Below are 23,756 nucleotides of genomic sequence, written 5' to 3'. Positions count from 1 at the left end.
GCCGCTCCCGGCCCCGCCCGCGCTGCTCCGGCCCGGGAGAAGGGGGCCAGGGAAAGGCCCTGCCGGGCGGGTCAGGCTGTCTGCCGGGCGAGGCCGGCGTGCCAGGAAGCCGCTGGGCTTTCACAAAGACGCGGACACGCCTCAAGTTTCTAGAGGCTTTATTTTGACATACACGACCTCAGATACAAGCGGGTGGGCAGCGCTAGGTGTACAGAAAGGGGCGGGACCGCCCGACCACCCCCTCCCTCACACGCAAGGTCCCAAGAAAACGCAACTAGGCCTAGATGGGGCTGGAGCCACGGGCAGTATCCGGGCGCAAGCCTCGGGCGGTGTGGACAGACTTAGCTTCCAGGAAAAGAGGGGCAGAGAGCTATTCCCAGAAGGCGAGGTCTTACAGTTCCCCAAGAAGCAAAAGAACCAGGTCCTTCCTGGGGTTCTCCATGTTTTTCATTAAAATGTTTTTTAAATCGACACAAACATAACCAAATTGTACAGCTTTTAAAGTTCAAAAGCAATCTGCATCTAGGGAACGTGCACGTGGCCAGGTGTGAGCGAATGAGCAGCGACTACTGAACTAGCCCAGCCTCCTGGCCCGTTGGTGGGAACCCCCACGCCCACTGCACAGGCCCACAGAGGCAGGGCTGGGGTCCCTGGCAAGTTGCTACACTGGTCCCCTTCCTCTTTAAGCACCGCCCCTCCCACCCCATTCCCTGGGGGCTGGTGTCGGCTTGGCCCAGGGAAACATTACAGAGAGGGGTCTCTTGAGCGCCCCAACCCATGATCCCACGTTGCACTTTGGTCCCAAGTTGGGGCTGGGAAGGAGGGCCTGACAGGGGCAGGGCTGTCAGGAAAAAAGAACAGTGGCAGAAAGGGCGCACACTCCTGTACTCTTGCCCAGCGGCCGTCAGCCAAGACTGGGTCTCCAGGTGTCGAAGTGCTGAAAACAGGGGCCCTGTCCTGGGCAAGCAGCAGATCCCAGGCCCTTCCACTGTTCAGTGACAGTAAAATACTGAATGTAAGTGGGTACAGACACCCCAGCTATGAAGAGCAGCCGAACAGGGCAGCATCTGCTCCCAGAATCTAGGCACTAGGGTGCCACAGCACATCCCCAGGAGGTTCTAAGGGGCCCCAGGCCCTTCGTCTCCTCCACCCTGCCAGGGAACGACTACACTAACCAAGAGCTGCTGCCCCTATGGCTGAAGCCACAGAATGAGACAGGAGAGATGGTCACTACCGACACACAGGCCAGCTGCCCCTCCCAGCCCCACGGGGTGGGAACCTGCCCACCCCTGGCACCTGCGTCAGAAGCTGAGATGGGACCCATCAAGGAGCCCGTGTAAGAGGCGGCAACTCCGAAGATTGGGCAATCAGTCCATCAGTTACCAAAGCCTCTCACAGATACGCCTGGCAGGCTTTACTTTTAATGCCCAAACAGGGACATGCCAAAAGTGACAATGACAGTGGCCCTAGGCTTGGAGGAGAGGGTGCCAACCTCAGCAATGGTTGGATGCAGTGCCATGTATCAGCCACCTGTGTTAAAGGCAGCAGGTCTCTGTGCCACTAAGAGCCGGCAGCAAAAATGACAAGCCTTGGCAGAGGGAGGGTCAGTGCAGAGGGGCCACACCCCAGGCCCACGGAAAGGGTGCTGGGCCAGCGGGGAAACACCAGCTCCAATCCGTCCTGCTTCCAGGCCTTTATAAAAAGGCAGCACCTGCTGAGGAAGGGCACAGGGGGCAAAAGCTCACCTCAGAAACGGGAGGTGGTATTAGGCCAAGGCGATCGAGACGGACGAATGAGCACGGGAATACCCCAGGGGAAGAGCCCGGGAGAACGGTGGGCAGTGGGCAAACGGACAAGCAGACAGACCCCAGGACTGATTAGACAAGGCTCTCATTAGTGGAATCGGGGCCACTGCACCCAGGGCCCATGTGCCTATGAGCAGAGCAGCTTTCAATTCACCCTCCAGGCCCAGGCCCTGGAGCATCTCACAGCGGGCCGGGCTGCTGCCTTGCGCTGGGCCTGGGGAAACAAGACCGTGAGCAGACCAGGCCTGCAGTCCTGAAGGGGCAGCGCGTCCCGGGGCAGCGCAGCTGCCTACACACGGGAGGAGGCCTCCCACCACAGCACAAGAGCTGCAAACACTGTCTGGGCCAGAGCCAGCCAATGCCCTGAGGCCGGCCGGGCCGCCGACTCCTCAGCAGAGCTGTACCCCTTCAGCAGGGCAGGAGAGGGTGGCCTTCTTAAGCAATGGATCTTGATGAGAGAGGCTGGCTGGCTGTGGAGGTGGGCAGAGGAGGTGCCAATGGGTGGCCGGGGAGTTCAGGGCCTGCCATCTGCCATGAGCTGTTTCTGCCCAGCTTCCTGAATCCAGCCCCAGGCCGAGGTCGGAACTGAGGAAGAAGGCCCAGCTCCGGGAGTCAGCCCTGTAGTGCCCTGGGGGCTTCAGTTAAACAGCTGCCTAACACCCAAGACAGGAACACCCCCCATAGATGGGCACCTACCTCAGAGGAACAAGGAGTAACTGGGCATGTAGGTGCCCCGTGCCAGGCCAGGGCTTCACCCTACAGTCAGCAGGGCCCTTCAGCCACAGACCCCAAAGACCCAGGCAAGAGAAACCAATGTCCAAGGGCACTCTGTCCTGCTACCAGGCCCACCAGGGGCGCCTCTTCCTTCCTAAGCCGGCTGGACACAGCAGGCAGAGCCGCAGAGCTACGGAGCCTGCCTGAAAGGACACGTGTGCTGCCCTCCTCCGCTTTATATATATGGATTCCAGGCTACAGCTAAAAACATTTCTTTTAGTTTACACCAAAGAGAAATATAACCCTTTAAAAGCAAGTCTGTGTGTCCTCACAGCGAGGCCCGAGCAATGGTCCCTGCCTGCGGGTGGAGAGGAGGGGTTCTGGGGCCCAGAACGGGGCCTACTGGTTCTCGTCCCGCATCTGCTCCATGATGCTGATGAGGCTCTCCAGGCCAAACACGTAGCCTCTGTCCGGCCCGTCATGCACGGTGGGGTCATCCCGGAAGCCCTTGAACGTGCTGTGTGCAAAGTCAATCATGCGGACGTCCACCTTGGGTGGAGGGGCAGGGCCCACCTCAGGGCTGGTGCTGCTGGGGCTGGGGCTGGGGCCACATGGGGAGGCCACCTCAGGGAGCCCCATGTCCAGGTGCTTGAGACGCATCTCAGACCGGCGGTCCAGGCAGGACTCGGCCCGGCACTCCTTGCCGTCATAGATGACTAGCAGGGAGCTGGAGTAGAAGCGGTAGGAAGCCTGCCGTTCCAGCACGGCCTTCAGGCCCCGCAGTTTGCTCAGGATAGGCTCAAAGAGGTCTCGCCGCAGGTCCAGGCCGTTGTGCAGGTACTGGTAGAGAGCATTGCGGAAGCCCTCGATGGAGAGCCCTCGGCCGTAGTACTTGTTCCTGCACAGGTAGTGCCCTGTGTCCAGCTGGTACACCTGCAGCCCGGGAGACAGATGGGGTGAGCACAGGGAGGCCTGATGGTCTCCAGAGCCCCGGGCGAGCACTATCTGCGAGGCACCCTGACCAACCTGAACGTTTCTGCTCAACCTCTGAGTGGGGCAGGGAGGCCACGGTGACCCTAATTTTCCCAGTACCAGGCCTACGAGTCCCCTTTGGAGCCCTGTTCCAAGCTGCCCTGGGGCCCCATGGGACTTAACCAGGAACATCTTGTGGACAGACATGGTTCTTCCTCACCCTGTCGAGGCTGCAGGTTCTGGAGCCCAGATCAAGGTCAACAGGTAAGGGTAGGCTCGGGGACAACAGAGGGGTGTACTCAGCCCCCTGTGGGGGACGCACCCTCTCAAAGAGCACAGGCCACTGTGGGCCGAGGACTCGGCACGGGTGGGAGGCAAACCTGGGCACCACCCAGAACACACAGGAGCGGCAGCAAGGCTCCCGCCAGGGTGACTCACCTGCATGCCACAGACCCTGACGCCCAGCGTGGCAGACGTGCTCTGCTCGCACTTCTTCATCTGCCGGGCGGCCTTCTCAGCCGACGCGTCATCGCCATGCTGCCGGGTGCCCATCTTCAGGTCCAGCACACAGGGGTACCTGAAGTGGTGCACCACATTCTCCAGCAGGAGGAACTCTGGGCCACATCAAGGAGGACGACAGGCACACTCACTCGGCCCCGCTTGGAGGACACGACCAGGTTTCTATAAAAGGGGCCTTCTCATCTAACGTAGACTACATTCACCTCGCACTTTCAGACTGCGTGTGCGTGTGTGCAAAGAGGCACATGTGTTCACCAGAGAAAGGCTGAGACAGAGAGGGAGACAAAAAAGCTCCCCTCATGGGGAAGGGTCCTGCCACAAGCCCGTCTCCTCCATCTCTCCCTCCTGCCAAGGACTGGAACCATGCAGGCAGCTACATGGACTCCGGCTGCCTGGCTGCCTGTAATCACCGGGCCGCAGAGCCAGCCCTCACCTCTCACACTCTTACATCCGGGGGCTTCACACCACTGGCTTACTATTTCTCAGCAGAACCTTTCCTTTGTGGTAGAAGCCACACCAGATAGAACGTCCCGTTTCAAACAGAAGTGCACGGCTCAGTGGGGGCACGTCCACAGCACGGTGCTCCACCATCGCGGCTCTCCGCCTGTGCCACCTCTTCACCTTCCCAACTCAGCTTGCACGCCCACGTGGTTGACTGCAGTTCGAGTCTCGAACCCGGGACCTTCAAACTCACGCCTGGTGCATGTATGCGTGCCCAAAATCCTGAGAGAAGAACGGAGGTGAAGGAATTGCAGCATGGCCATCCCCCTCAAGGGGTGATCTCTCACTTTCTCTCTTACTCTTCCTGTCTCTCCGGTGAGTGCACATGCTCTATGCCAAAAAAGTAAAAAAAGAAATTGACGAAAGTGAAAGAATGAAGAGGAAAAGGAGTCTCCGCAAAGAGAGAGGAAATGAGAGGGTGGCCTAGTGGTTAATCAAGGGAGCCAGGTTCCATACGGCTGTCCCAGAGCCGGTGGCTTAAGAAACACCAGGCATGTGTGCCCAAAACCCAAAAAGAGAATGGACTGTAGCGTGACCATGCCCCATTGGGAGGTGTTTTCTCCTTTTCCACAGAGAGAACCTCGACCCTGACCCGGGTGGTGCTGGCGCGGCCCGCCCGCGGCCGCCGCGTGCGCAACTGAAGCAGGCACAAGGATACTGTAGAGCTTGCGGTCCTTGGACTCGGAGCGCATGCGGCTCAGCTGCTGCTTGTGGCAGCGCAGGCTCCAGGGGTTGTGGCTGATCTTCTCGGAGCTCAGGCCGCTGTTGCCGTCCAGCATCTGGAAGGGGACGTCGGAGTGGCCATGCGGCTCCACCTTGTGCAGCTCCACCTTCGAGCTCTTGGCCTCCTGGGAGCTAAGAGGGAAGAACGCACACACCAGTGAGTGGCTTGGGGACCTCACTACACAGGGCGGGAGAGGCCAGCGTCAGGCTGATCCACCCACAGACCTGCTGGGGCCAATAAGAGTAAGTGGTGTGAGACGCGTTCTGCCCGTGTTTCTGAAAACTCCCTCGTGTCAGCTTATACGAGGGGAGCACTACCTCACCCCCTCAGGATGCCCATCAGTGAGAGAGGACTGGGCGAGTGCTGCTCGAGATACAGGAAACTGGAGCCTCTGGGCATCCCTAGTGGGAAGGTGAGATGGTACCGCCACAGTGAAAGGTGACACGGAGGGCTGGCTCCCTGGCCTGGTGGCTAAAGGAGCCAGATCCCACACGGTCACCTGCACAGCTGGAGTTCCAGCCCTGACAGCCTGAAAAGTACACTGGGCGCATGTGCATGTGTGCCCCAAATCCCAGCAAGATGGAGAAATGGAGAAGGGATAGTGGCATGACCACACCACACTGGGGGGTGCTCTCCTTCATCCTCTCCCTTCCTTCCAGGCACACATGCCCTCTATTAAAAAAAATCCAATTATGGGACCAGCAATTAGCGTAATGGCTATGTTGCTGAACTCCCATGTAGTCGACCACGGTTCAAGTCCCGGACCCGGTGGCTTAAACTCACACCAGGCGCGTGTGCGTGTGTGCCCAAGATCCCAAGAGAAGAATGGAAGAGAAGGGATTGTGGTGTGGCCATCCCCCCTGGGGGGTGATTTCCTCTCTCTCGCTCTCTCTCTGTCTCTGTCTGTCCGGTGAGCGTGTGCACCCTTATAACAAAAACCTCTCCAAAAAAAAAAAAAATCTAATTATGACTCAGTAATTCCATTCCTAGGTATATACACAAAAGACTTACTTAAAAACAGATCAAACAGGTACTTTATGCCAATACTCATAGCAGCATAACTCATACTGAAAGGTGGGAACAAACCAAGTGTGTATTAACAGATGAAGAGATAAACAGAATGTGGGATGTGTATATACACAAGGCACATCAAAACGTTGGTTGAAAAATCCAGCTAAAGTAAGAGTTTAAAGCCAGCAGGTGGCATGGCGATTAAGGCAGATAAATCCCATATAGCCAACTGCACAGTTCTAGTCCTGGACCCAGAAGCTTGAAAAACATGCCAAGCACATGTATGCATGTGCCCAAAATCCCAAGAGGAAAATGGAGAAGGGACTGCAGCACGGCCATCCCCCCGGGGGTGCCTTCACACACACACCCCCCTCTCAGGCAAGCACACATGACCTACAAGTTAAAAAGGAGAAAAAATTACGTAATGAAGATGGAGTTTCCCACTAAATACAGGGAGAGGCATGGGATGGCACTGGCAAGGACGTAGTAACTGTCCCATCTCTGCTTACAAGCCTAGAATAGCTCCCTCTCATGGGATTTAAAGAAAGCACATGCTGGGATCAGCAGATGGCGTAATGGCTATGTTGCTGGACTCCCATGTAGTCGACCACAGTTCACGTCCCGTACCTGGTGGCTTAAACTCACGCCGGGCACATATGCGTGCGTGCCCAAGATCCCGAGAGGAGAATGGAGAAGAGAGTGTGGCGTGGCCATCCCCCCTGGGGGGGTGATTTCTCGCTTTCTGTCTCCCTGTCTCTGTGCCCTGTCGCAAAAACCTCTCCAAAAAAAAAAAAAAAGCATATGCTGACATCATGTTCACGAACATCTGTCTTTGTATCAGGCCTGGAAGGAGGGGGCACACACCAAAGAAAGCATGCAGAACAGGGTCTATCCTGAACAGAACAGGCCCGAAGGCATCTGTGTTTTTCTGGACAGGTTTCAGCCTGTGAAAGGCACAAAGCCATCTGAGTAAGGGAGTTTTATTTCTGAAATAAGTCAAACCACAAAAGGATTTTGGTTAAGAAAATATTGGAACTCTGCCACAATTTCATCATGCCCCAACAAAAAACCTTTGAAACAACTAGCAACAGTTTATCATACTATAAGCCAAGAAGACCGACCTCTGGACGCAATGTGCCCTGGAAACTGGGGAACTGTCCACAGCTCAGAGCAGAAGCACTGCGGCACGGCCTCTCTGCTCTCAGAACCACTGGCTTCTCTTGGGTCCGGCAGGGGTGTGGTGGTTAGAGCAGCTGGACTCCCTGGAGTCTCAGACCTGGCAGCTTTCTCACTTTCCCTCTTTCTCTCTCTGGTCAAGTTAAAAAAATAATAATAAAATAAAGCGACCGCCAGGTGGTGTGGTGGCTGGGGTTGCTGGACCTCCACATGGTCAACCGCAGTTCGAATCCTGAACCTGGCGGCTTGCTTTCTCACTCCCCTCCCCCACTCTGCCCCCTCTGGTCAAATTAAAAACAAATAAATAAATAAAGTTAAATAGAATATTACTTTTAAAAATTAATGACAATAAATAAAGAAAATAATAATAATATAAAAAGAACCACTGGCCTTCTCACCGACTGCGGAACAAGCTGCACAGGAATGAGCCAACCAGCAGGGCTAGTGTGTGCCAGGAATGCTGGCCACCCCGAGGCCGGGGGCAAGCTGTGTGACACTGGCTAAGGGGCGCTGGCTGAGGCCTCACTTCCCTTCACCTGGAAGCACAGGAGCCCTCCAGCACCTCTGAGCTCCTGGCGGGACACTGCCGAGGTCATTCCCTTCTGGTGACCCCTTCAGAAACAGCAAGGTTGACTCATTTGCCAGAGAAAGCCTAACGAGATGGGATCCTATGGTGCTTGGGGTCACCTTGGTGGTGTGGGCCTGCCCCTGGGAAGGAGTAATGACCTCCGCGTGGAGTCAGAGTTTCTGCTCACAGGCCAGGCCGTCTGGCTGCTGCAGGCACAGCGGGCGCCCTCACAGCAGGAGCTTCCCGTCACTGTGCCCACTGGCTTTTCACCAGGCGACTCACAAGGCAGCTTCTGAACCTTTGGAGGACAAAAATGAGCCCACTCTCAAGAAATGCTGGTGTGGAGGTCAAGGCGCTGGATCCCACATGGCCAACTCCGTGGTCTGAATCCCAGACCCGGAGGCTTGAGAATCATACCAGGCACGTGTGTGTGTGCGTGCCCAAAATCCCGAGAGGAGGATAGAGGAGAAGGATCTGTAGCATGGCCTTCCCCCAGGGAGTGACTTCTCCCTCTCCCTCTCTTTGTCTCTCTGTTTCCCTCTGGCAAACACATGCCCTACAGTGGAGTTCGTTTACATGAAGTAGCAAGAAACGTAACTCCTTCAAAAGACGATTTTCCTGGTGCACAACTCTCCATTTCCAGTACGATGAACTGAATTTAGATCAGGAAGAGGGTTAATAACTGATGTCAGATTCTCAGAGGTCTGACACAAAGCCATTAGGGAGCGGTGGTGTGGACGGCCTGTGGCAGGCCAGGGCATCTGGAGCCCGTGTGGTCAGTGCACTTGGACCTGTCTTGGATGCGAGGTGTAACAGAAGGCTGCAGTCACCAGAACAGGGCATCCCTGCCTCGGAGGGCTGAGAGCGCCTCACCTTCTATGATCCAGGCGCACACACACCCAGGATTGCTGCGTCACACGGTGCGGGTGGTTCCAGACACCAGTCATCCTCCCCACCCTGAGCCCTGCTTCCCTGCACAGGTCCTGAGCGTGGGACGGGGCACGCCGCTGCAGCTCTGCTCACCCCCTTACCTCTCAGAGGTGTCTAGGGACAGGCTGGCTTTCTCCTCCTTGTGGTCACTGCCGCTGCCTGACCGGTGCAGGCTCCGGCGGGAGTGTTTGCGCCGCGGCTGCTCCCGTTCTGGCGTGTCGTCTGGCTCCACAGTCTCACTTTCCACATAAGGGTAGGCCACCAAGTTGATGTAACCATCGCTGTCCCCCTCAAAACATACAGATACCACGCCTGTTGTAAAAAGGGCAGCCAGTCAGCATATGACAACACGGGCTGGGTCCACACGGCACCTGCTTTCCACAGCACGCAGACCTCACCTGCCAACCCACCTGCAGACCAGGGCAGGCACAAGTGCCAGCAGGCATGCTCTTTACAGAAGAGAGACGATCGCCACCCCCACGCCGAGTCAGCTGCCTGCCTCGGATCGTAGGTGTGTCTCTGCTTATCCCTCACTTCCGACCCAGCCCCCCACCTTCAACTGCTGATTTCTGTACCACTCACGAGTACCATGTGCTCTCAGTGACAGCCACACCGGACATAATTTAACCCCCTACTTACCTGCTTTTAGTTTTTTAATTGCCAGAGGGTCCATGCACTCACCAAAGAGAGACAGTGAGACTGTGAGAGGAAGGACGGGAGACAGAGAAAGCACCCACAATGGTGCATGGCCAAGCCGCAATCCCTTCTCCTCCATGGGGCCAACTTATACTGGGGACACCTGCACAGACGCCCAGCATGTTTCTCAAGCCACAGAGGTGGGGACTGGAGCTGTGGTCAGCCAGGTGGGATCTGGCTTCCCTGACCACTGGGCTTACAGGCCCGCACTATGCACCTACTTCATCATACTGACATCTCCCTTCTGTGCCCTCCTTCAGAGCTGGTCCCTTTAGCCTGACAGTATCGCCTGGAGACCGCAGGTACCTCTACATCCGGAAGTGTCTTTCTGCACCAGCATCAGACTGCCCTACCCCAGCGCATACAACTTCTGCCTCTACCACCTCTAGGGTGAAAGGGCTGATTCCCATGCTGTACATGAAAAGCATATCAAACAGGTTTTCACAGCTTCTTCTAGATCATTACCATAGGAATTAAAGCAAAAACAATGCCCAGAAACCTAAATCAAGGAGGTCTGAAAGCAAAAGCTCTCAGCTGCCCTTTGTCTAACTTCCGCATCCCAACTTCTGTCAGTTCCAGTCCTAGAGTGTACATAAGAGGCGCCGTAACCTTAAACTACTGGGAGCATCTGCAGGCTCTGTCAATATGCCGACATCGGAACCGTGCTCCCTTTGGCACATTTCTCTAGGTAGACGATGCCCTAATCCGTGGGGCCTTTAAGAAGAAAAAAACCTTCCACAGCAAGGTGAAATGAATTCTTTCTTACAATCCCATTTCTTTACTTAAACTCATGTGCCTTACCTCAGAGGGTTTCACAAATGTATTCTGGCTTTCATTTTTGTATTTTTAAATTTTCTTTCTTAAAATAATTATTTACTTAATTCCACTTGTCATCATTACTATTTTAAAATTTGACCAGAGAGAAAGGGAAAGCAAGCCACCAAGTCTAGGACTTGAACTGTGGTTGGCCATGCGGGAATCCAGTGCCTCAACCACCATGCCATCTGCTGGCCTCGTTTTTGTGATTTTTTAAATTCTAGAAGGTATGTGTACTGGTCAGAGAGACAGAGACAGTGAGAGAAGGTACCCCCCAGAGGGGTGCAGTCATATTGTAATCCCCTTCTCTACCTCTTCATCCCGTCAGGATTCTGGGTATGCCTAGCACAGTCCCCAGATCCCTGGGGTCAGGATCTGAACCGCGGTCAGTCATGTGGTATCCAGTTCCCCCAACCACTAGGTTGAGAACTGGCCCTGTACCCTGAGAAATTTTTTCTTTTGTTTTAAATATTTATTTCTTTATTTATTTAAGTCCATTTGTTATTTTTTCATTTGACGAGAGAGAGAGAGAGAGAAAGGGAAAGTGAGAAAGGAAGCTGCCAGGTCTGGGACTCAAACCGTGGTTGGCCATGTGAGAACTCAGTGCCTTTAACCACCATGCCACTGCTGGCTCCTGGAGCTTTCTTACACAGATGTCTTTCTCTACTGAATACTGCCGTCACACATTCCTTTTTTAAAATGGTGTCTTTCTGGCGCGCGCATGCGCCCTATAAAAACCTCTCCGAAAAAATAAATGAAATGACATTTTCCACATGATAGAGAACATGTGCAAGTGACAGAGACAGAGAGAAAGAAAGAGGAGGGAGATGCACCCTCGATGGGTCTCGTCACACGGCGATCCCCTCCCCTCAGTCCTTCAGCTTGTCAGGATCTTCACCACGCACAGGATGTACCCAATGCCTTTTCAAGGCGACCCAGGGACCCGAACCAGTAGCCAGCCATGTGGCTTCCAGTACTGCAGTTCAGCGTGCTACTGATGGAGCCATCTGGCTGGGTCTGCATATTTCTCTTTTCTTTACCAATTTTGTCCATTCTGTGATCTTGTCCCCGCCCCCCCCGTTCTGATCTAGAAACTCTCTAGGCCTGACATCCAGCCATTTGGGCTTGGCCATGCTGCAGCTTGAGCAGGGTAAGACCCATTCCTTCAATGAGTACCTTTTCTCCCCCTCCGAATACTCTGTGTTTAGCTAGAATACGACTTCAAGTACTTTCCTAAGAAATCGTGCTAATGGGGACCAGCATGTGGCGTGGTGGTTAAGGCGATGGACACTCCCACAAGGCTGACCGCAGTTTGAGTCCTGGACCTGGTGGCTTGCTTTCTCACCCTTTCTCTCTCTTTGATCTAATTAAAAATAAATAAATAAAATAATAGTAATAATAAAAGGAGTTAAATAAATTGATAATGTTTTGAGAAAAGAAACGGTGCTGATGGACTGGACCCAAGGCACCACAGTTAAGTGCTGCACAGAGGAGACCGAGTCCCATACAGCTGGTCAGGGTTCAGGCCCTGGACCCGTGTGCATGCCGAGGGTCCTGGCAGGATGGAGAATCAAAGGGAAAGGGCTATGACAGGAGCAGATCCTACTAGGGTGCTTTCTCTCTCTCTCTCTCTGGCACAAGTATGTACCTCTGGTACTGGGAGGGAAAAAAGAGAAGAAAGAGTGAAATCAATTTCCTGAGTTCTCTGCTTGGCTGACACTTTGGCTGAAGACAATCTGCCCCGTCTGCACACACCCTCTACTCTTCTTTCTCACCTGGAGGCCTTCCACTTCATTCTCTCATCTACCTGTACCTGCCGGCCAGCCAGCAACATGCTGCCTTGAAGCAGAAAGCACAGACCACCTCACTCCTTGATCTGAAGGGAAAAGCAATCATGTCAGCATTAAAGGATACCAGCTATGTCAAGAATGAATGCTGAGAGGCCAGGCAGTTGGCACAGTGGTAACACACGTGGGTCCACACGGGAAGGTCCTGGGTTCCCACCCCAGAACCTCCCTGAGCACCTCAGGCTGACTGAGAGTGGGGTAGATCATGACTTGAAGAACCTGTTAAGGATGTCTGTCTGTTTTTCTCTCTCTGGTATAAGAAATAAACTCTAAAGACTAAAACAAGGGCCAGACCCATGGCCTAGTAATTAAGGGAGCTGGACTCCACATGGCCTATTGTAATTCGAGTCTTCACTTTTGCAAATTAAAAATGCTGGACATTAGTGAATGTGTTGCCTGAAATGAGGGAGAAATGGAAGAAAGGGTCTCAGCATGACCACCCCCATGGGGGATAAGTCTCACTTTTCCCTCTCTTAAATTAAAAAAAAAAAAGTTAAAAAAGATCTTAGCAAAACGCAGGGCCAGATGGTGGCGCAGAGGTAAAACATGGTGTTATGTGAGGCAATTCCATGTGGGAAGGTCCCTGTCCAAGTCCAGGGATCCACTTAACACACTGGGCACACAAGTGCCCGTGACCCAGGGCTGGCTGACGGCTGGGGTTGAACTGCAGCATTAGGACCCTGCTGGGAGTGCCTGCGCTCTCCTCCCAGCCCTCCCTCGCCTCCTCCTGTCTGTCTCTTCCTTGTGGAAGAAACAATAAATACAACTTATTTTTGGAGAGGTTTTTGCTATAAGGCATGTGCGTTTGCCAGAAAGACAGAGAGAGAGAGAGACAGAAAGTGAGAGAAATTACCACCCGGGGGGATGGCCACGCCGCAATCCCTTTTCCTCCATTCTCCTCTCGGGATCTCGAGCACGCATGCACATGCGCCCAGCATGAGTTTAAGCCACCGGGTCCGGGACTGGAACTGTGGTGGATTACATGGGAGTCCAGCGACATAGCCATTATGCCATCTGCTGGTCCCATCTCTCTGGCCAAATTTAAATAAATAAATAAATAAATAAAGTTAAATAAAATAATTCTTTTTTAAAAAAGTAAAATAAAAATAAGCAAAACAAAAAATGTAACTTACAATCATAAAAAATGTATAAACACAGTAACAAATAGCAGATTTTAAAATAAAATGACTTAATTACAGTATAATATTCATAGGGCTCTTTTCTATAAAGTTAACTTTTATTTTACTTTACTTTTTTTGAAGCTCAAATACATCTTTGTTAATCAAAACAGGGACCATTGTAATCAACACATTTTTCCAACGAGAAATAAGTTCGTTTATTCCTGCAGCATAAAAATCTGTGCTTCAGGATTCAGTGAACTCAGAAATCTTAAGCATCCTGCTGCCTGTAGAAGTGTTTTCCCTGCAAAAAGTTGTTGAGATGCTTAAAGAAGCGGTACTTGGAAGGCAAGAGGTCAGTGAATACGGAAGATGAGGCAACTTCGCACTCCGATCTGTTCAGCGTGGAAGCGGCTGTACGAAGTGCGGCTGGGCAGTACTGCAGGGCAGCAGCGGGCCCTTTCTGCTGACCGGTGCCGACTGCAGGCGCTGCCCTCTGCGGGGCATCTCGTCAGGCTGCTGAGCATACTTCTCAGTGTGACGGTTTTGCCGGGATTCAGAAAGCTGTACTGGACCAGACCCCACCAAATAGTGAAAACAACCCCTTTTTGGTGCAAGTTTGGCTTTGGCAAGGGCTTTGGAGCTTATTCTTGGTCCAGTCACTGAGCTGCTTGTCATATAAAATCAACTTTTTGTCACACGCCACGATCTGATCAAGAAATGGTTCACTGTTGCTGTGTAGAGTAAGAAAAGGCGACACTTCAAAATGATATTTTTTTAAAAATTTCAGTCAGCTCATGAAGCACCCACTTACGTCCCTTTCCAACTTGCTTGAAATGCCAAGAAACCATAGAATAGTGGACACCGAGCTGACCGGCAACTTCTCGCGTAGCTGTTGAGAGGGTCAGCTGACGGGTGCCCCCAGTTGGTCACTGTCGACTTCCGCTGGCCGGCCACTACGCTCATCTTCAAGGCTCGCTCCTTTGCAAAACCTGAGCCCCCGCTGCACTGTACGTCCGTTAGCAGTTCCTGGGCCAAATACACTGCTGACGTGAGTTGTCTCCACTGCTTCGTGACCCGTTTTGAACTTGAATATGAAAATCACTCAAAGTTGTTTTCTGTCTCACATCATTTCCATAGTCTACAGTACATATAAAATAAGCAGCAAGCGGGCCAGCGGGCGGCTTAACAGTTAAGCTGCTGGCCAACTGTGGTTCAAGTCCTGAAAACCATGACGGGCCTATGTGCACATGTGCGTGACCAAAATCCCAAGAGAACAGAGGAGAAGAGACTGTAGGGTGGCCACCCTGCCGGGAGGGTGATTTCTCACTTTCCCTCTGTCTGTCTCTCTCCAGCAAACCCATACGCCCTATCGCAAAAACCTAAGTAAAAACTGAGCTCTCTAGCAAAGCATGTTCATTGTCTTCTCAGGAAATTATATATGGACACTGCAGACGCTTATGTTTCAGGGAGAGACACGTGAGCAGGGCCACAGACAGATGTGCCAGTGTAGGCCGGAGAGTGGCTTCAGTCCTGCATGACTGGAAGTTGAGGACAGTTTGGCGTGGCGTGTGTAGCTGTCCTCCCATCATCTTCCGCAGTTAAAATAGTAGTGAATTCCGCCCTGCTCTAACTAGGGTCCTGTGCTGAGCATGAAGGTTCTGCAGGCATTAGGACCAGCAAATGGCATCATGGTTATGTCGCTGGACTCCATGTAATTGACCATGGTTACAATCCCAGAGCTGATGGTTTAAACTCACACCAGGTGTGTGTGCGTGCGTGCCTAAGATCCCAAGAGGAGAATGGAGGAGAAGGGATTGCAACGTAACCATCCCCCCCAGGGGGTGATTTCTCACTTTCTCTCTCTCTGTCTCTCTCTTTCTGGAGAGCACATGCATCCTATAGCACAAACCTGTATAAAAAAAAAAAAAAGGTTCTTCAGGCATCAAGGGGCAAAGCCTCTTTCTGTTCTCCAGAGACTGTAATCTCCAGAGAGCCAAACTTTGATGAAAGGCTTGTCCAAGAGGAAGGCTTTATTACAGATGACATCACTTGGAAGACAGGTTTGCTCAAAAGCAACATATATATACACACACACACACACACACACACACACACACACACACATATATATATTTGAGAGGTTTTTGCTATAGGGCGCATGTGCTCGCCAGACAGACAGACAGAGAGACATAGAGACAGAAAGCGAGAAATCACCCCCTGGGGGGATGGCCACACCACAATCCCTTCTCCTCCATTCTCCTCTTGGGATCTTGGGCACGCACGCACACGCGCCCCGCGTGAGTTTTAAGCCACTGGGTCCAGGATGCGAACAGTGGTCGACTACGTGGGAGTCCAGTGACATAGCCATTACGCTAACCGCTGGTCCCAAAGCAACTTATATTTTAAAAGAAATGATTTTACTTCAAATGTTAGGACTTCCAGACTCCAGAAATTCTCTCCATTTCTTACCATCAATTCACTCTCCCAACAGAGAGATACGAGGTCCACAGAGCCTCCTTGCCAGTCCTTGAACTGCCCTAACCTGGAAGTGCCCATTCAGCCTCCTTCGGGGCCAGGGAGAGTGCTTGCCCTTTCTCTTCCAGGGCGTCCTGGGGAGCCTCCTTGACACAGCACTCTCTCCTCTACCAACAGGACCTAAGGCTGTGAATTGTTCAGTTTTACCCATCAGTAAATTCAACTTTCTAGATTTAAAGACCTCACTAATAATTTTAACCTCTAATTTTGCCTAACGAAGTCACTTAGTTGCTTTGAGGCAATGGAAGAAAAAAAGGCAAACCAAACCAAGACCTATAACGCTAGGGCTGCAGCCCGAACTAGCCAGACTGACCTTTGTACTCAGGGGTGAACTCCTTCATTTCCGGAGGGAGGGACTCGTAGAAGCGCTGCTCCCGGGAGATGAGGGGCTTGCACACAGTGTGGTCATCATAGCGCATCATGCTGCTGTGGCCGCCCACCTGGTGGATGAAGGGCTCGAGGAGAACTCCCCGGTCTCCGGGCCGACCTGCATTCTTGCCGTACTGCCCCACTTCCATGGTTTGACAAACACACATTGCGTTGGGGCCAGCTGCACACTGAGGGCAGAGGCTGCGGCACATGGGCCACAAAGCAGAGCTAGTGGGTCCTGGCTAGCCAGAGCCGGCAGGCTGCGTCCGCTCCACTTATTATTATGTCCTGCAGAAAAGAAAAGGGGAAGAGGAAATCAGAACTTCCAGCAAGCTGCGTTTCCTTGGAGCCATGCTGAGTGGGAGCAGGGACTGTTCTGCTCTCTGCTGCGTGTGTCCCCAGCACGTGCAACATGCCTAGTGCAATGAGAAGCAGTTGGTCAGTTTGGGTCAAATGATGCAACTCTGAGGTACCCATTGGGGCAACGGACACGTATCGGTACTGCCCACTGGCTCCCCTGGCCCCAGACAGACTCTGCTCAGCCTTGGCGTTACCTCTGACCAGGTATCGGGGGGTGCTACACCTGCTAGCCTGGCTCACTGGTTGGCTGGGTAAAGGAGACAGCAGTGCCAGGTGCTCCTCCATCCATGTCTTTTTCCATCCATCCCACAGAAACTTGCACTGTCTTCCTTTTCGAGTTCTTACCCCCCACCTTTTTCATAAGAGGTTTTTGCCTGAGGGCACGTGCACTCGAGAGACAGAGACAATGAGAGAGAGAGTGAGAAACTCCCCAGGGGGATGATCATGCCACAATCCCCTTTCCTCCATTCTCCTCCTGGGATCTTGGGCACGCACACGTGCTTAGTATGAGTTTCAAGCCACCAGGTCCAAGACTTGAACTACGGTCACCTTCTCTACTCACACTCCCACTCCTTTTTCGGCTAGTTAATTCCCTTTCTAGTCCTTCTTCAGGACCAGGGAGTTTCCCTGACTGTTCTCACCAAACCCAAGCTCAGTGCACACTTGTCAGTTCTTACCCTGCGGCAACACACCACTGTGCTATCACCACACCATGTGCTCACACAGCAGGTGCTCAGAGGATGTGCCGGAATGAAGTTCGCAATTCCGGGCAGTATACAGAGAGTAACTTGACCAGAGAGAGAAGGAAAGTGAGAAAATAAGCCACTGTGTCCGGGACTCAAACCGTGGTCAGCCACGTGGGAGTGTCCAGTGCCTTAACCACCATGCCACCTACTGGTCCCCAGCTCCTGGAAATGTTTTTTGATCCTTTATGCACCTGCTATTTTTCATTCTGCTGTTTCTTTCTCTTTTTTTTTTTAAGAATTAATTTATGTATGTATGTATGTATGTAAGTAATCAAATGTATGTATGTAATCAACCAACCAATCAACCAACCAGAGAGGAACAGAGTAAGAGAGCAAGAGTGTAAGAGAGGGAAAGTGAGAACGCAAGCCTCCAGGTTCGAGACTCAAACCACAGTCAGCCATGTGGGAGTCCAGTGCCCTTAACCACCACACCACTTGCCGGTTCCTTCTGTTTCTTAGTAAGACCCGTTATCTACTCTTCTCATCAGGCAGTGAGGACTCATTATGCAATTTACACCTGTTTTGGACAAGAGCTATCCTGGTAGACAGAATCCTCCCTTCCTGTAGAATTTCTAAGGCATGTAAATACCATTATAGAAGGTCAACAGGAATGGAAAGGAATCGAATAGTTTAAAACCATGCCAAAAGACCAGAAAGGGGTCGGGGGAGAAACTGCTGTCCCATCTCTAAGCCATTACTAAGCTGGACAGAAACAAATAGCAAAAGGTGAACTACGCTGGGACTGGCCCCCTGGTCTAGCAGTTAAAGAGAGCTGGCTCCCACATGGCAGACCATGTGTTTCAAATCCCAGACCTGATAGCTTGAAAAACTTTCTGAACATGCTGTACACGTGAGCCCAAAGTCCCAGGGGAGGGAGAGAGGAAGGAGAAGGTACTGCTGCATGGTCATGCCCCGTGGAGGGTGCTTTCTCCCTCTCCTTGTCTCTCTCTGGCAAGCTCAAGTGCCCTATGGCAAATTTTTTCTAAAAAGATTTTTAAAAAACCAAGTTGTTTGGGATCAGCAATTAGCATAGTGGCTATGTCGCTGAACTCCTATGTAGTCGACCGCGGTTCAAGTCCCGGACCCAGCAGCTTAAAACTCACACCGGGCGCATGTGCATGCGAGCCCACGATCCCGAGAGAAGAACGGAGGAGAAGAGATTGCAGCATGACCATTCCCTCCTGGGGGGTGATTTCTCGTTTTCTGTCTGTGTTTCTGGCGAGCGCATGCGCCCTATAGCAAAAACAAACAAACAAACAAACAAAAATCTAAAAACAAACAAACAAACAAAAAAAACCCAAGTTGTTTAAATTTCCCCAAGTTTCTATAGAAGTATTTTATAAGGGCAGTATTTTCTTTCTTTCTTTCTTTCTTTTTTTTTTTTTTGAGAGGTTTTTGCTATAGGGCACATGCGCTCTTCAGAAGGACAGAGAGACAGAGATACAGAAAGCGAGAAATCACCCCCCCAGGGAGGATGGCCACGCGCAATCCCTTCTCCTCCTGGCCCCGATAAGGGCAGTATCTTCAGACCCTCTGGCCAGAGTTTGTGTGTCCAATGAGCCCACAGTGAGCAGGCTCAGCCTGGCAGCAGTCCAATCACAGAGGCCCTGTTGAGTAAGAACGGGGTGGCTAACGCTCCGCCACATGCTAGAGAACCTCTCCCGCAGAAGGGCACTAGTTGAAGCACCTGAAGGAAAGGGAAGCCCAGGCTTATCCTCTGTCCCACGCCAGGACTTACTGCAGCATGGAAGTCTCCCGAAGATCCCACTCACTACACTCATGAATTGACTGCATCTCCCAGCGACCCTGGAGGCTGCTACTCCTGACCAGGACCGGGGTGGTCCATAGCTTTCCCACAATACCAGTGTCTTCAGCACCTTCAATCTCATCACGACTCTCTACGCCGTTCGGTTCCCCATGTCACCGAGGATCAGTCACCAGTGTTCGGACCATGCTGTGAAACCCATTCACCAGCAGTAATGTCCTAGGCATGACGACAGTCATCTTGGACATCTTGCACAAGACCAAGCAAGATACAAACCAGCAAGCCAGGAACTGCCTTCTCCTCATCATGACCTGAGCAATAACAAGCAGTATCAAGACCAGCTCCATGGCTTGGTGGTTAAGACAGCTGGATCCAACACGGCAGACCATGCAGTTTGAGTCCCGGCCACAGTGGCTTAAAAAACACACTGGGGATATGTGTTATGTGAGGCATGGAGAAGGGACTGTGGGGTAACTCTCCCTATGGGGAGGGTTCTTTCTCTTCCTCTCTCTGGCAAGTCCACAGGTACACACTGGAGAAACCCCAAAACAGCATCATTCTCTCAGCACAGAGACTACCGGTATCTCCAAAGCAAGATCTTAACAGATCTCTTTCAGTATATTCAGCAGAGCTAGCCAAACCTGCACAGCACGAGTCATGATGATGCAGTCTGAAGGACAGAGAGACCGTCTTGTCCTTTCCCTTCCACCCCTAAGCAGGACCTGAAACTTCTGATGTTATCAGTGAATGTAATGTCAGCTTAAGGGTGACTACTCGGGACCAGAGGGTGGCGTGGTGGTTGAAGCACTGGACACCCCACATGACCGACCACAGTTCAAGTCCTGGACCTGGTGGCTTGCTTTCTTACTTTCTCTCTCACTCGCTCGCTCTCTCAGTGTGTGTGTGTGTGTGTGTGTGTGTGTGTGTGGTCAAATTAAAATAAATGAATGAATAAATAAAAAATAAAAATAAAAAAAAACAAGAATGACTACTCCTCCAAGGATCACAGGGTCCCACTGCTCTACAAATTTATCCACCTTCACCTACAGTGGAGTCTTTGTCCTTTATTTGCTTTAAAATACTTGGGTTCCATCTTTAAAGGTACTTACTAAATAAAACAGGAAGGAAGCCATTTATGAAAAGAACTTGCTGAAATTCTAAAGCTGAATTTTTCTCACTGATGAATGGCACCAGATGGAAATAAGTGTGCACGCAGAGATACCAGTACAGTAAGCAGCCCGAGTCTGCTTTCAGTAATCCCTGAACATACTCCAAAGTAAAATGAAGTTTCTGACACTGCTAGCATTCATATACAAACTTGTTTTCCAAGGCAAGAGCTATTGGTGAGCTAGAACAACTATCAGGTTTTATTATGGTTTATAAATGATAAAAATGGAATATTTAGTTCTGTAAAAAAAAAAAAAAAAGACAACTAAAAATACTTGATATTCATAAATAGAATATCAAATAGAAACAAACAAGACTAATTACTGCCACAACACAGAAAAATCTCATAAAATAGCAAGAAAGAATCTTGCTAAAAAGAAAGAAGTCATGTGGTGTAATTCTATTTTCATAAAATTCAAAAATGATGACAACCACAATAGCAGTAATTCTGGGAAAATACCGACTGAGAAAGGGCAAAAAGTGGAGGTGACATGGGTGAGAACTATATTCACTGAGCTGCACACTTGAACTTGCGCATGTTAGCACTGAATAACAAGAAAAGAAGCCGGGCTAACTAGGTGGCATGGAAGCTAAGGCGGCTGGATCCCACAAGGTCGACTGCATGGATCAAGTCCTGAACCTGGCAGCCTGAAAAGCATGCCAGCCACGTGTGCGTGCATTCCCAAAAATCCTGAGGGGAGAGTAGAGAAGGGACTGCAGTGTGGCCATTCTGCCTAGGGGTTGATTTCTCACTCTCCCTCACTCCTCACTCCGTCTCTCTCCAGTGAGCACACGTGCCCTACGGCAAAAACAAGAAAGGAACAAAGGAAATTAGTTCTAAAGAAAGGTGGAAAAAATGAATTTGTCTCTTTATGAAATGACAACAATTAAAACAGTGATTATTTCACAAAGGTGGAAAACCAGAATAGACATTCTGTCTTAGATGCAGACACATGCTAACACGGGAGTAGAGTGTGAGTGTGACTGAGGTGGCATTTAAATCTCCATTTAGTCAGTTGGGAAGATGATCTATGCCATAAATACAGCTAGAATAATAATCGGTATACGGATAAAATTACATCACTACCTCCAACAATACTCCAAAAATCAATTCTCACCACACTAAGAATCTAAATGCGCAAAACAAAATTTCTAGGGAATTAGAAAAAATGTAAATGCCTCTTGACAAAACATTAGGAAATACTCTGTAAATGAGACATAGAACACCCAGCCACAAGGAAAGCACTGGAGAATCAGACCACTTTAAAATGATTTATTATTATTATTAAAGTATTGCTATAGAGAGCAGAGAGAGAAGAGAAAAGTGAAAAATCACCCCTTGAGGGATGGCCATGCCACAACCCCTTCGCCAGACTCTTCTTGAAATTGTGGGCAAGCACACATGCGCACCTGGCGTGACTGTTTTAAGCTGTTGGGTCCAAGGCTCGAACCGCAGTTAGCCATGTGCCTTAACCTCACCACCTGTTGGCCCTAAATTTTTAACAGCTTTTATTGAGGTATGATTGACATACCACAAAATTCACTCACTTTAAATGTACAGTGCAATGACTGTTACTAAATACACAGTTATACAGCCATCGCCACACTCCCATTTTAAAATAGATCTAGCTCCTCAAAACAACCACTCATGCACACCTGCAATCCCCATTCCCACCCAGCCACATTAGGGTGATTTTTAAAAATTTTATTTATTCATTCATGTATTTTAATTTGACCAGAGAGAGACAGATTAATACACAGTGAGAGAGAGAGAGAAAGAGAGAAAGAAAATGAGAAAGCAAGCTACCAAGTCCAGGACTTGAACCTTGGCTGGCCATGTGGGAGTGTCCAGTACCTTAACCACCATGCCACCTGCTGGTCCTCAGGATTTTTTAAAAATTATTTAATTTTATTTATTATTATTATTACTTTCTAGTTTGATCAGAGAGAGACAAAGAAAGAGAGAGAAGGAAAGTGAGAAAGCAAGTCACCAGGTCTGGGACTCAAACCGCAGTCAGCCATGGGGGAGAGTCTAGTGCCTTTAACCATCATACGATCTGCGGCCCAAAGGCAAACAGACTAGGGTTAGCTCTGCAGAACAGTAGTTAAGTACTGTGAAAAGGGAGTCAGATTCCACATAGTCAACTACAGTTCAAATCCTGGCCCAAGTAGTTTGAAAAACATACAAGGGGTAACCAGCAGTTGGCGTAATGACTATGTCGCTGGACTCCCATGTAGTCAACCACGGTTCGAATCCCGAACTCGGTGGCTTCAACTCATGCTGGGTGTGGGTGCATGTATGTGCGTGCCCAAGATCCCGAGAGGAGAATGGAGATGGGATTGCAGTGTGATCATCCCCCCTGGGGGGTGATTTCTCATTTTCTGTCTCTCTGTCTGACTCTGTCTTTCTGGTGAGCGCATGCACCTTACAGCAAATAAAAACTGGAAAAAAAAAAGAAAGAAAGAAAGAAAAACATGCCAGGTACTTGTGTGTGCATGCCCAAAGGGATGGAGAAACTGATGAAAAGGTATTGTGGCATGACCACACCCCACTTGAAGGCAGGGTACCTTCCTCTCTCACTCTAGAGAAGGCATACATACTCTGGCGATTAAAAAAAAAATCAGGTCAGGAGATGGTGTGGTGGTGGTTGGGGCTCTGGACTCGCACATGGCTGACTGTGGATTGAGCCCCAGAACTGGTGACTCTCTCTCTCTCTCTCTTTCTCTTTCTGTGTCTCTCTGTGAGTATACATGCCCTATAGCAAATTTAAAATAAGAATAATAAATATAGTCAAATAAATAATTCTTAACCCCCCTCAAAAAAAAAAGTCAGGATCAGCAGGTGGAGTAATGGTTAGTCGCTGGACTCTCACATAGTCAACTGTGGTTCAAGCCCCAGACCCAGCAGCTTAAAACCTGCTGGGGGTGTGTGCATACATACCAAGATCCTGAGAGGCGAATGGAGAAGGGATTGTGGCATGGCCATTCCCCCGGGGGATGATTTCTTGCTGTCTCTCTGTCTCTGCCTGTCTGGTGAGCACATGTGCCCTATAGCAAAAATCTTTCCCCGCTTAAAAAAAAAAAAAAAAAAGCTCACACCAAAAACAAAACAAAACAAAAAATATAACAGGCATATGTGCATGCATGCCAAAAATCCCAGGAGGAGAAGGGATTGTGGTGTGACCATCCTTTCCAGGGGATGATATTTTAAAAAGAATTATTTTATTTAACTTTATTATTATTATCATTATTATTTTCCAGTTTGAGCAGAGAGAGAGAGAGAGAGAGAGGAAGTGAGAAAGCAAGTCACCAGATCCAAGACTTGAACCATGGTTGGCCATGTGGGAGTCCAGCACCTTTAACCACTTGCCACTTGCCGGCCCCTCGCAGGGGATGATTTCTCACTTTCTCTTT

The 23,756-nt window shown here is 50.6% G+C and overlaps 1 protein-coding gene across 1 annotated transcript in view; it reads right to left on the bottom strand.

The window, feature by feature from the left end:
- Window positions 1-141: 141 nt before the first annotated feature.
- Window positions 142-23,756, bottom strand: part of IP6K1 (inositol hexakisphosphate kinase 1) — a 58,450-nt gene continuing 34,835 nt past the window's right edge. The window contains exons 2-6 of the mRNA XM_006170945.3: window positions 16,249-16,592; window positions 9,022-9,232; window positions 5,170-5,366; window positions 3,930-4,105; window positions 142-3,452 (exon numbers count right to left, since the gene is read on the bottom strand). Coding sequence (XP_006171007.1) covers window positions 2,919-3,452; window positions 3,930-4,105; window positions 5,170-5,366; window positions 9,022-9,232; window positions 16,249-16,516 — 1,386 coding nt within the window. The 5' untranslated portion in view covers window positions 16,517-16,592 and the 3' untranslated portion in view covers window positions 142-2,918. The remainder of the gene's footprint in view (window positions 3,453-3,929; window positions 4,106-5,169; window positions 5,367-9,021; window positions 9,233-16,248; window positions 16,593-23,756) is intronic.

Source organism: Tupaia chinensis, unplaced genomic scaffold (assembly GCF_000334495.1).
Source record: "Tupaia chinensis unplaced genomic scaffold, TupChi_1.0 Scaffold149184_1, whole genome shotgun sequence".
In the NCBI taxonomy this organism is placed as follows: domain Eukaryota; kingdom Metazoa; phylum Chordata; class Mammalia; order Scandentia; family Tupaiidae; genus Tupaia; species Tupaia belangeri.
Note: the sequence above shows the minus strand (reverse complement) of the source record. Positions and strands in the feature narration are given on the sequence as shown.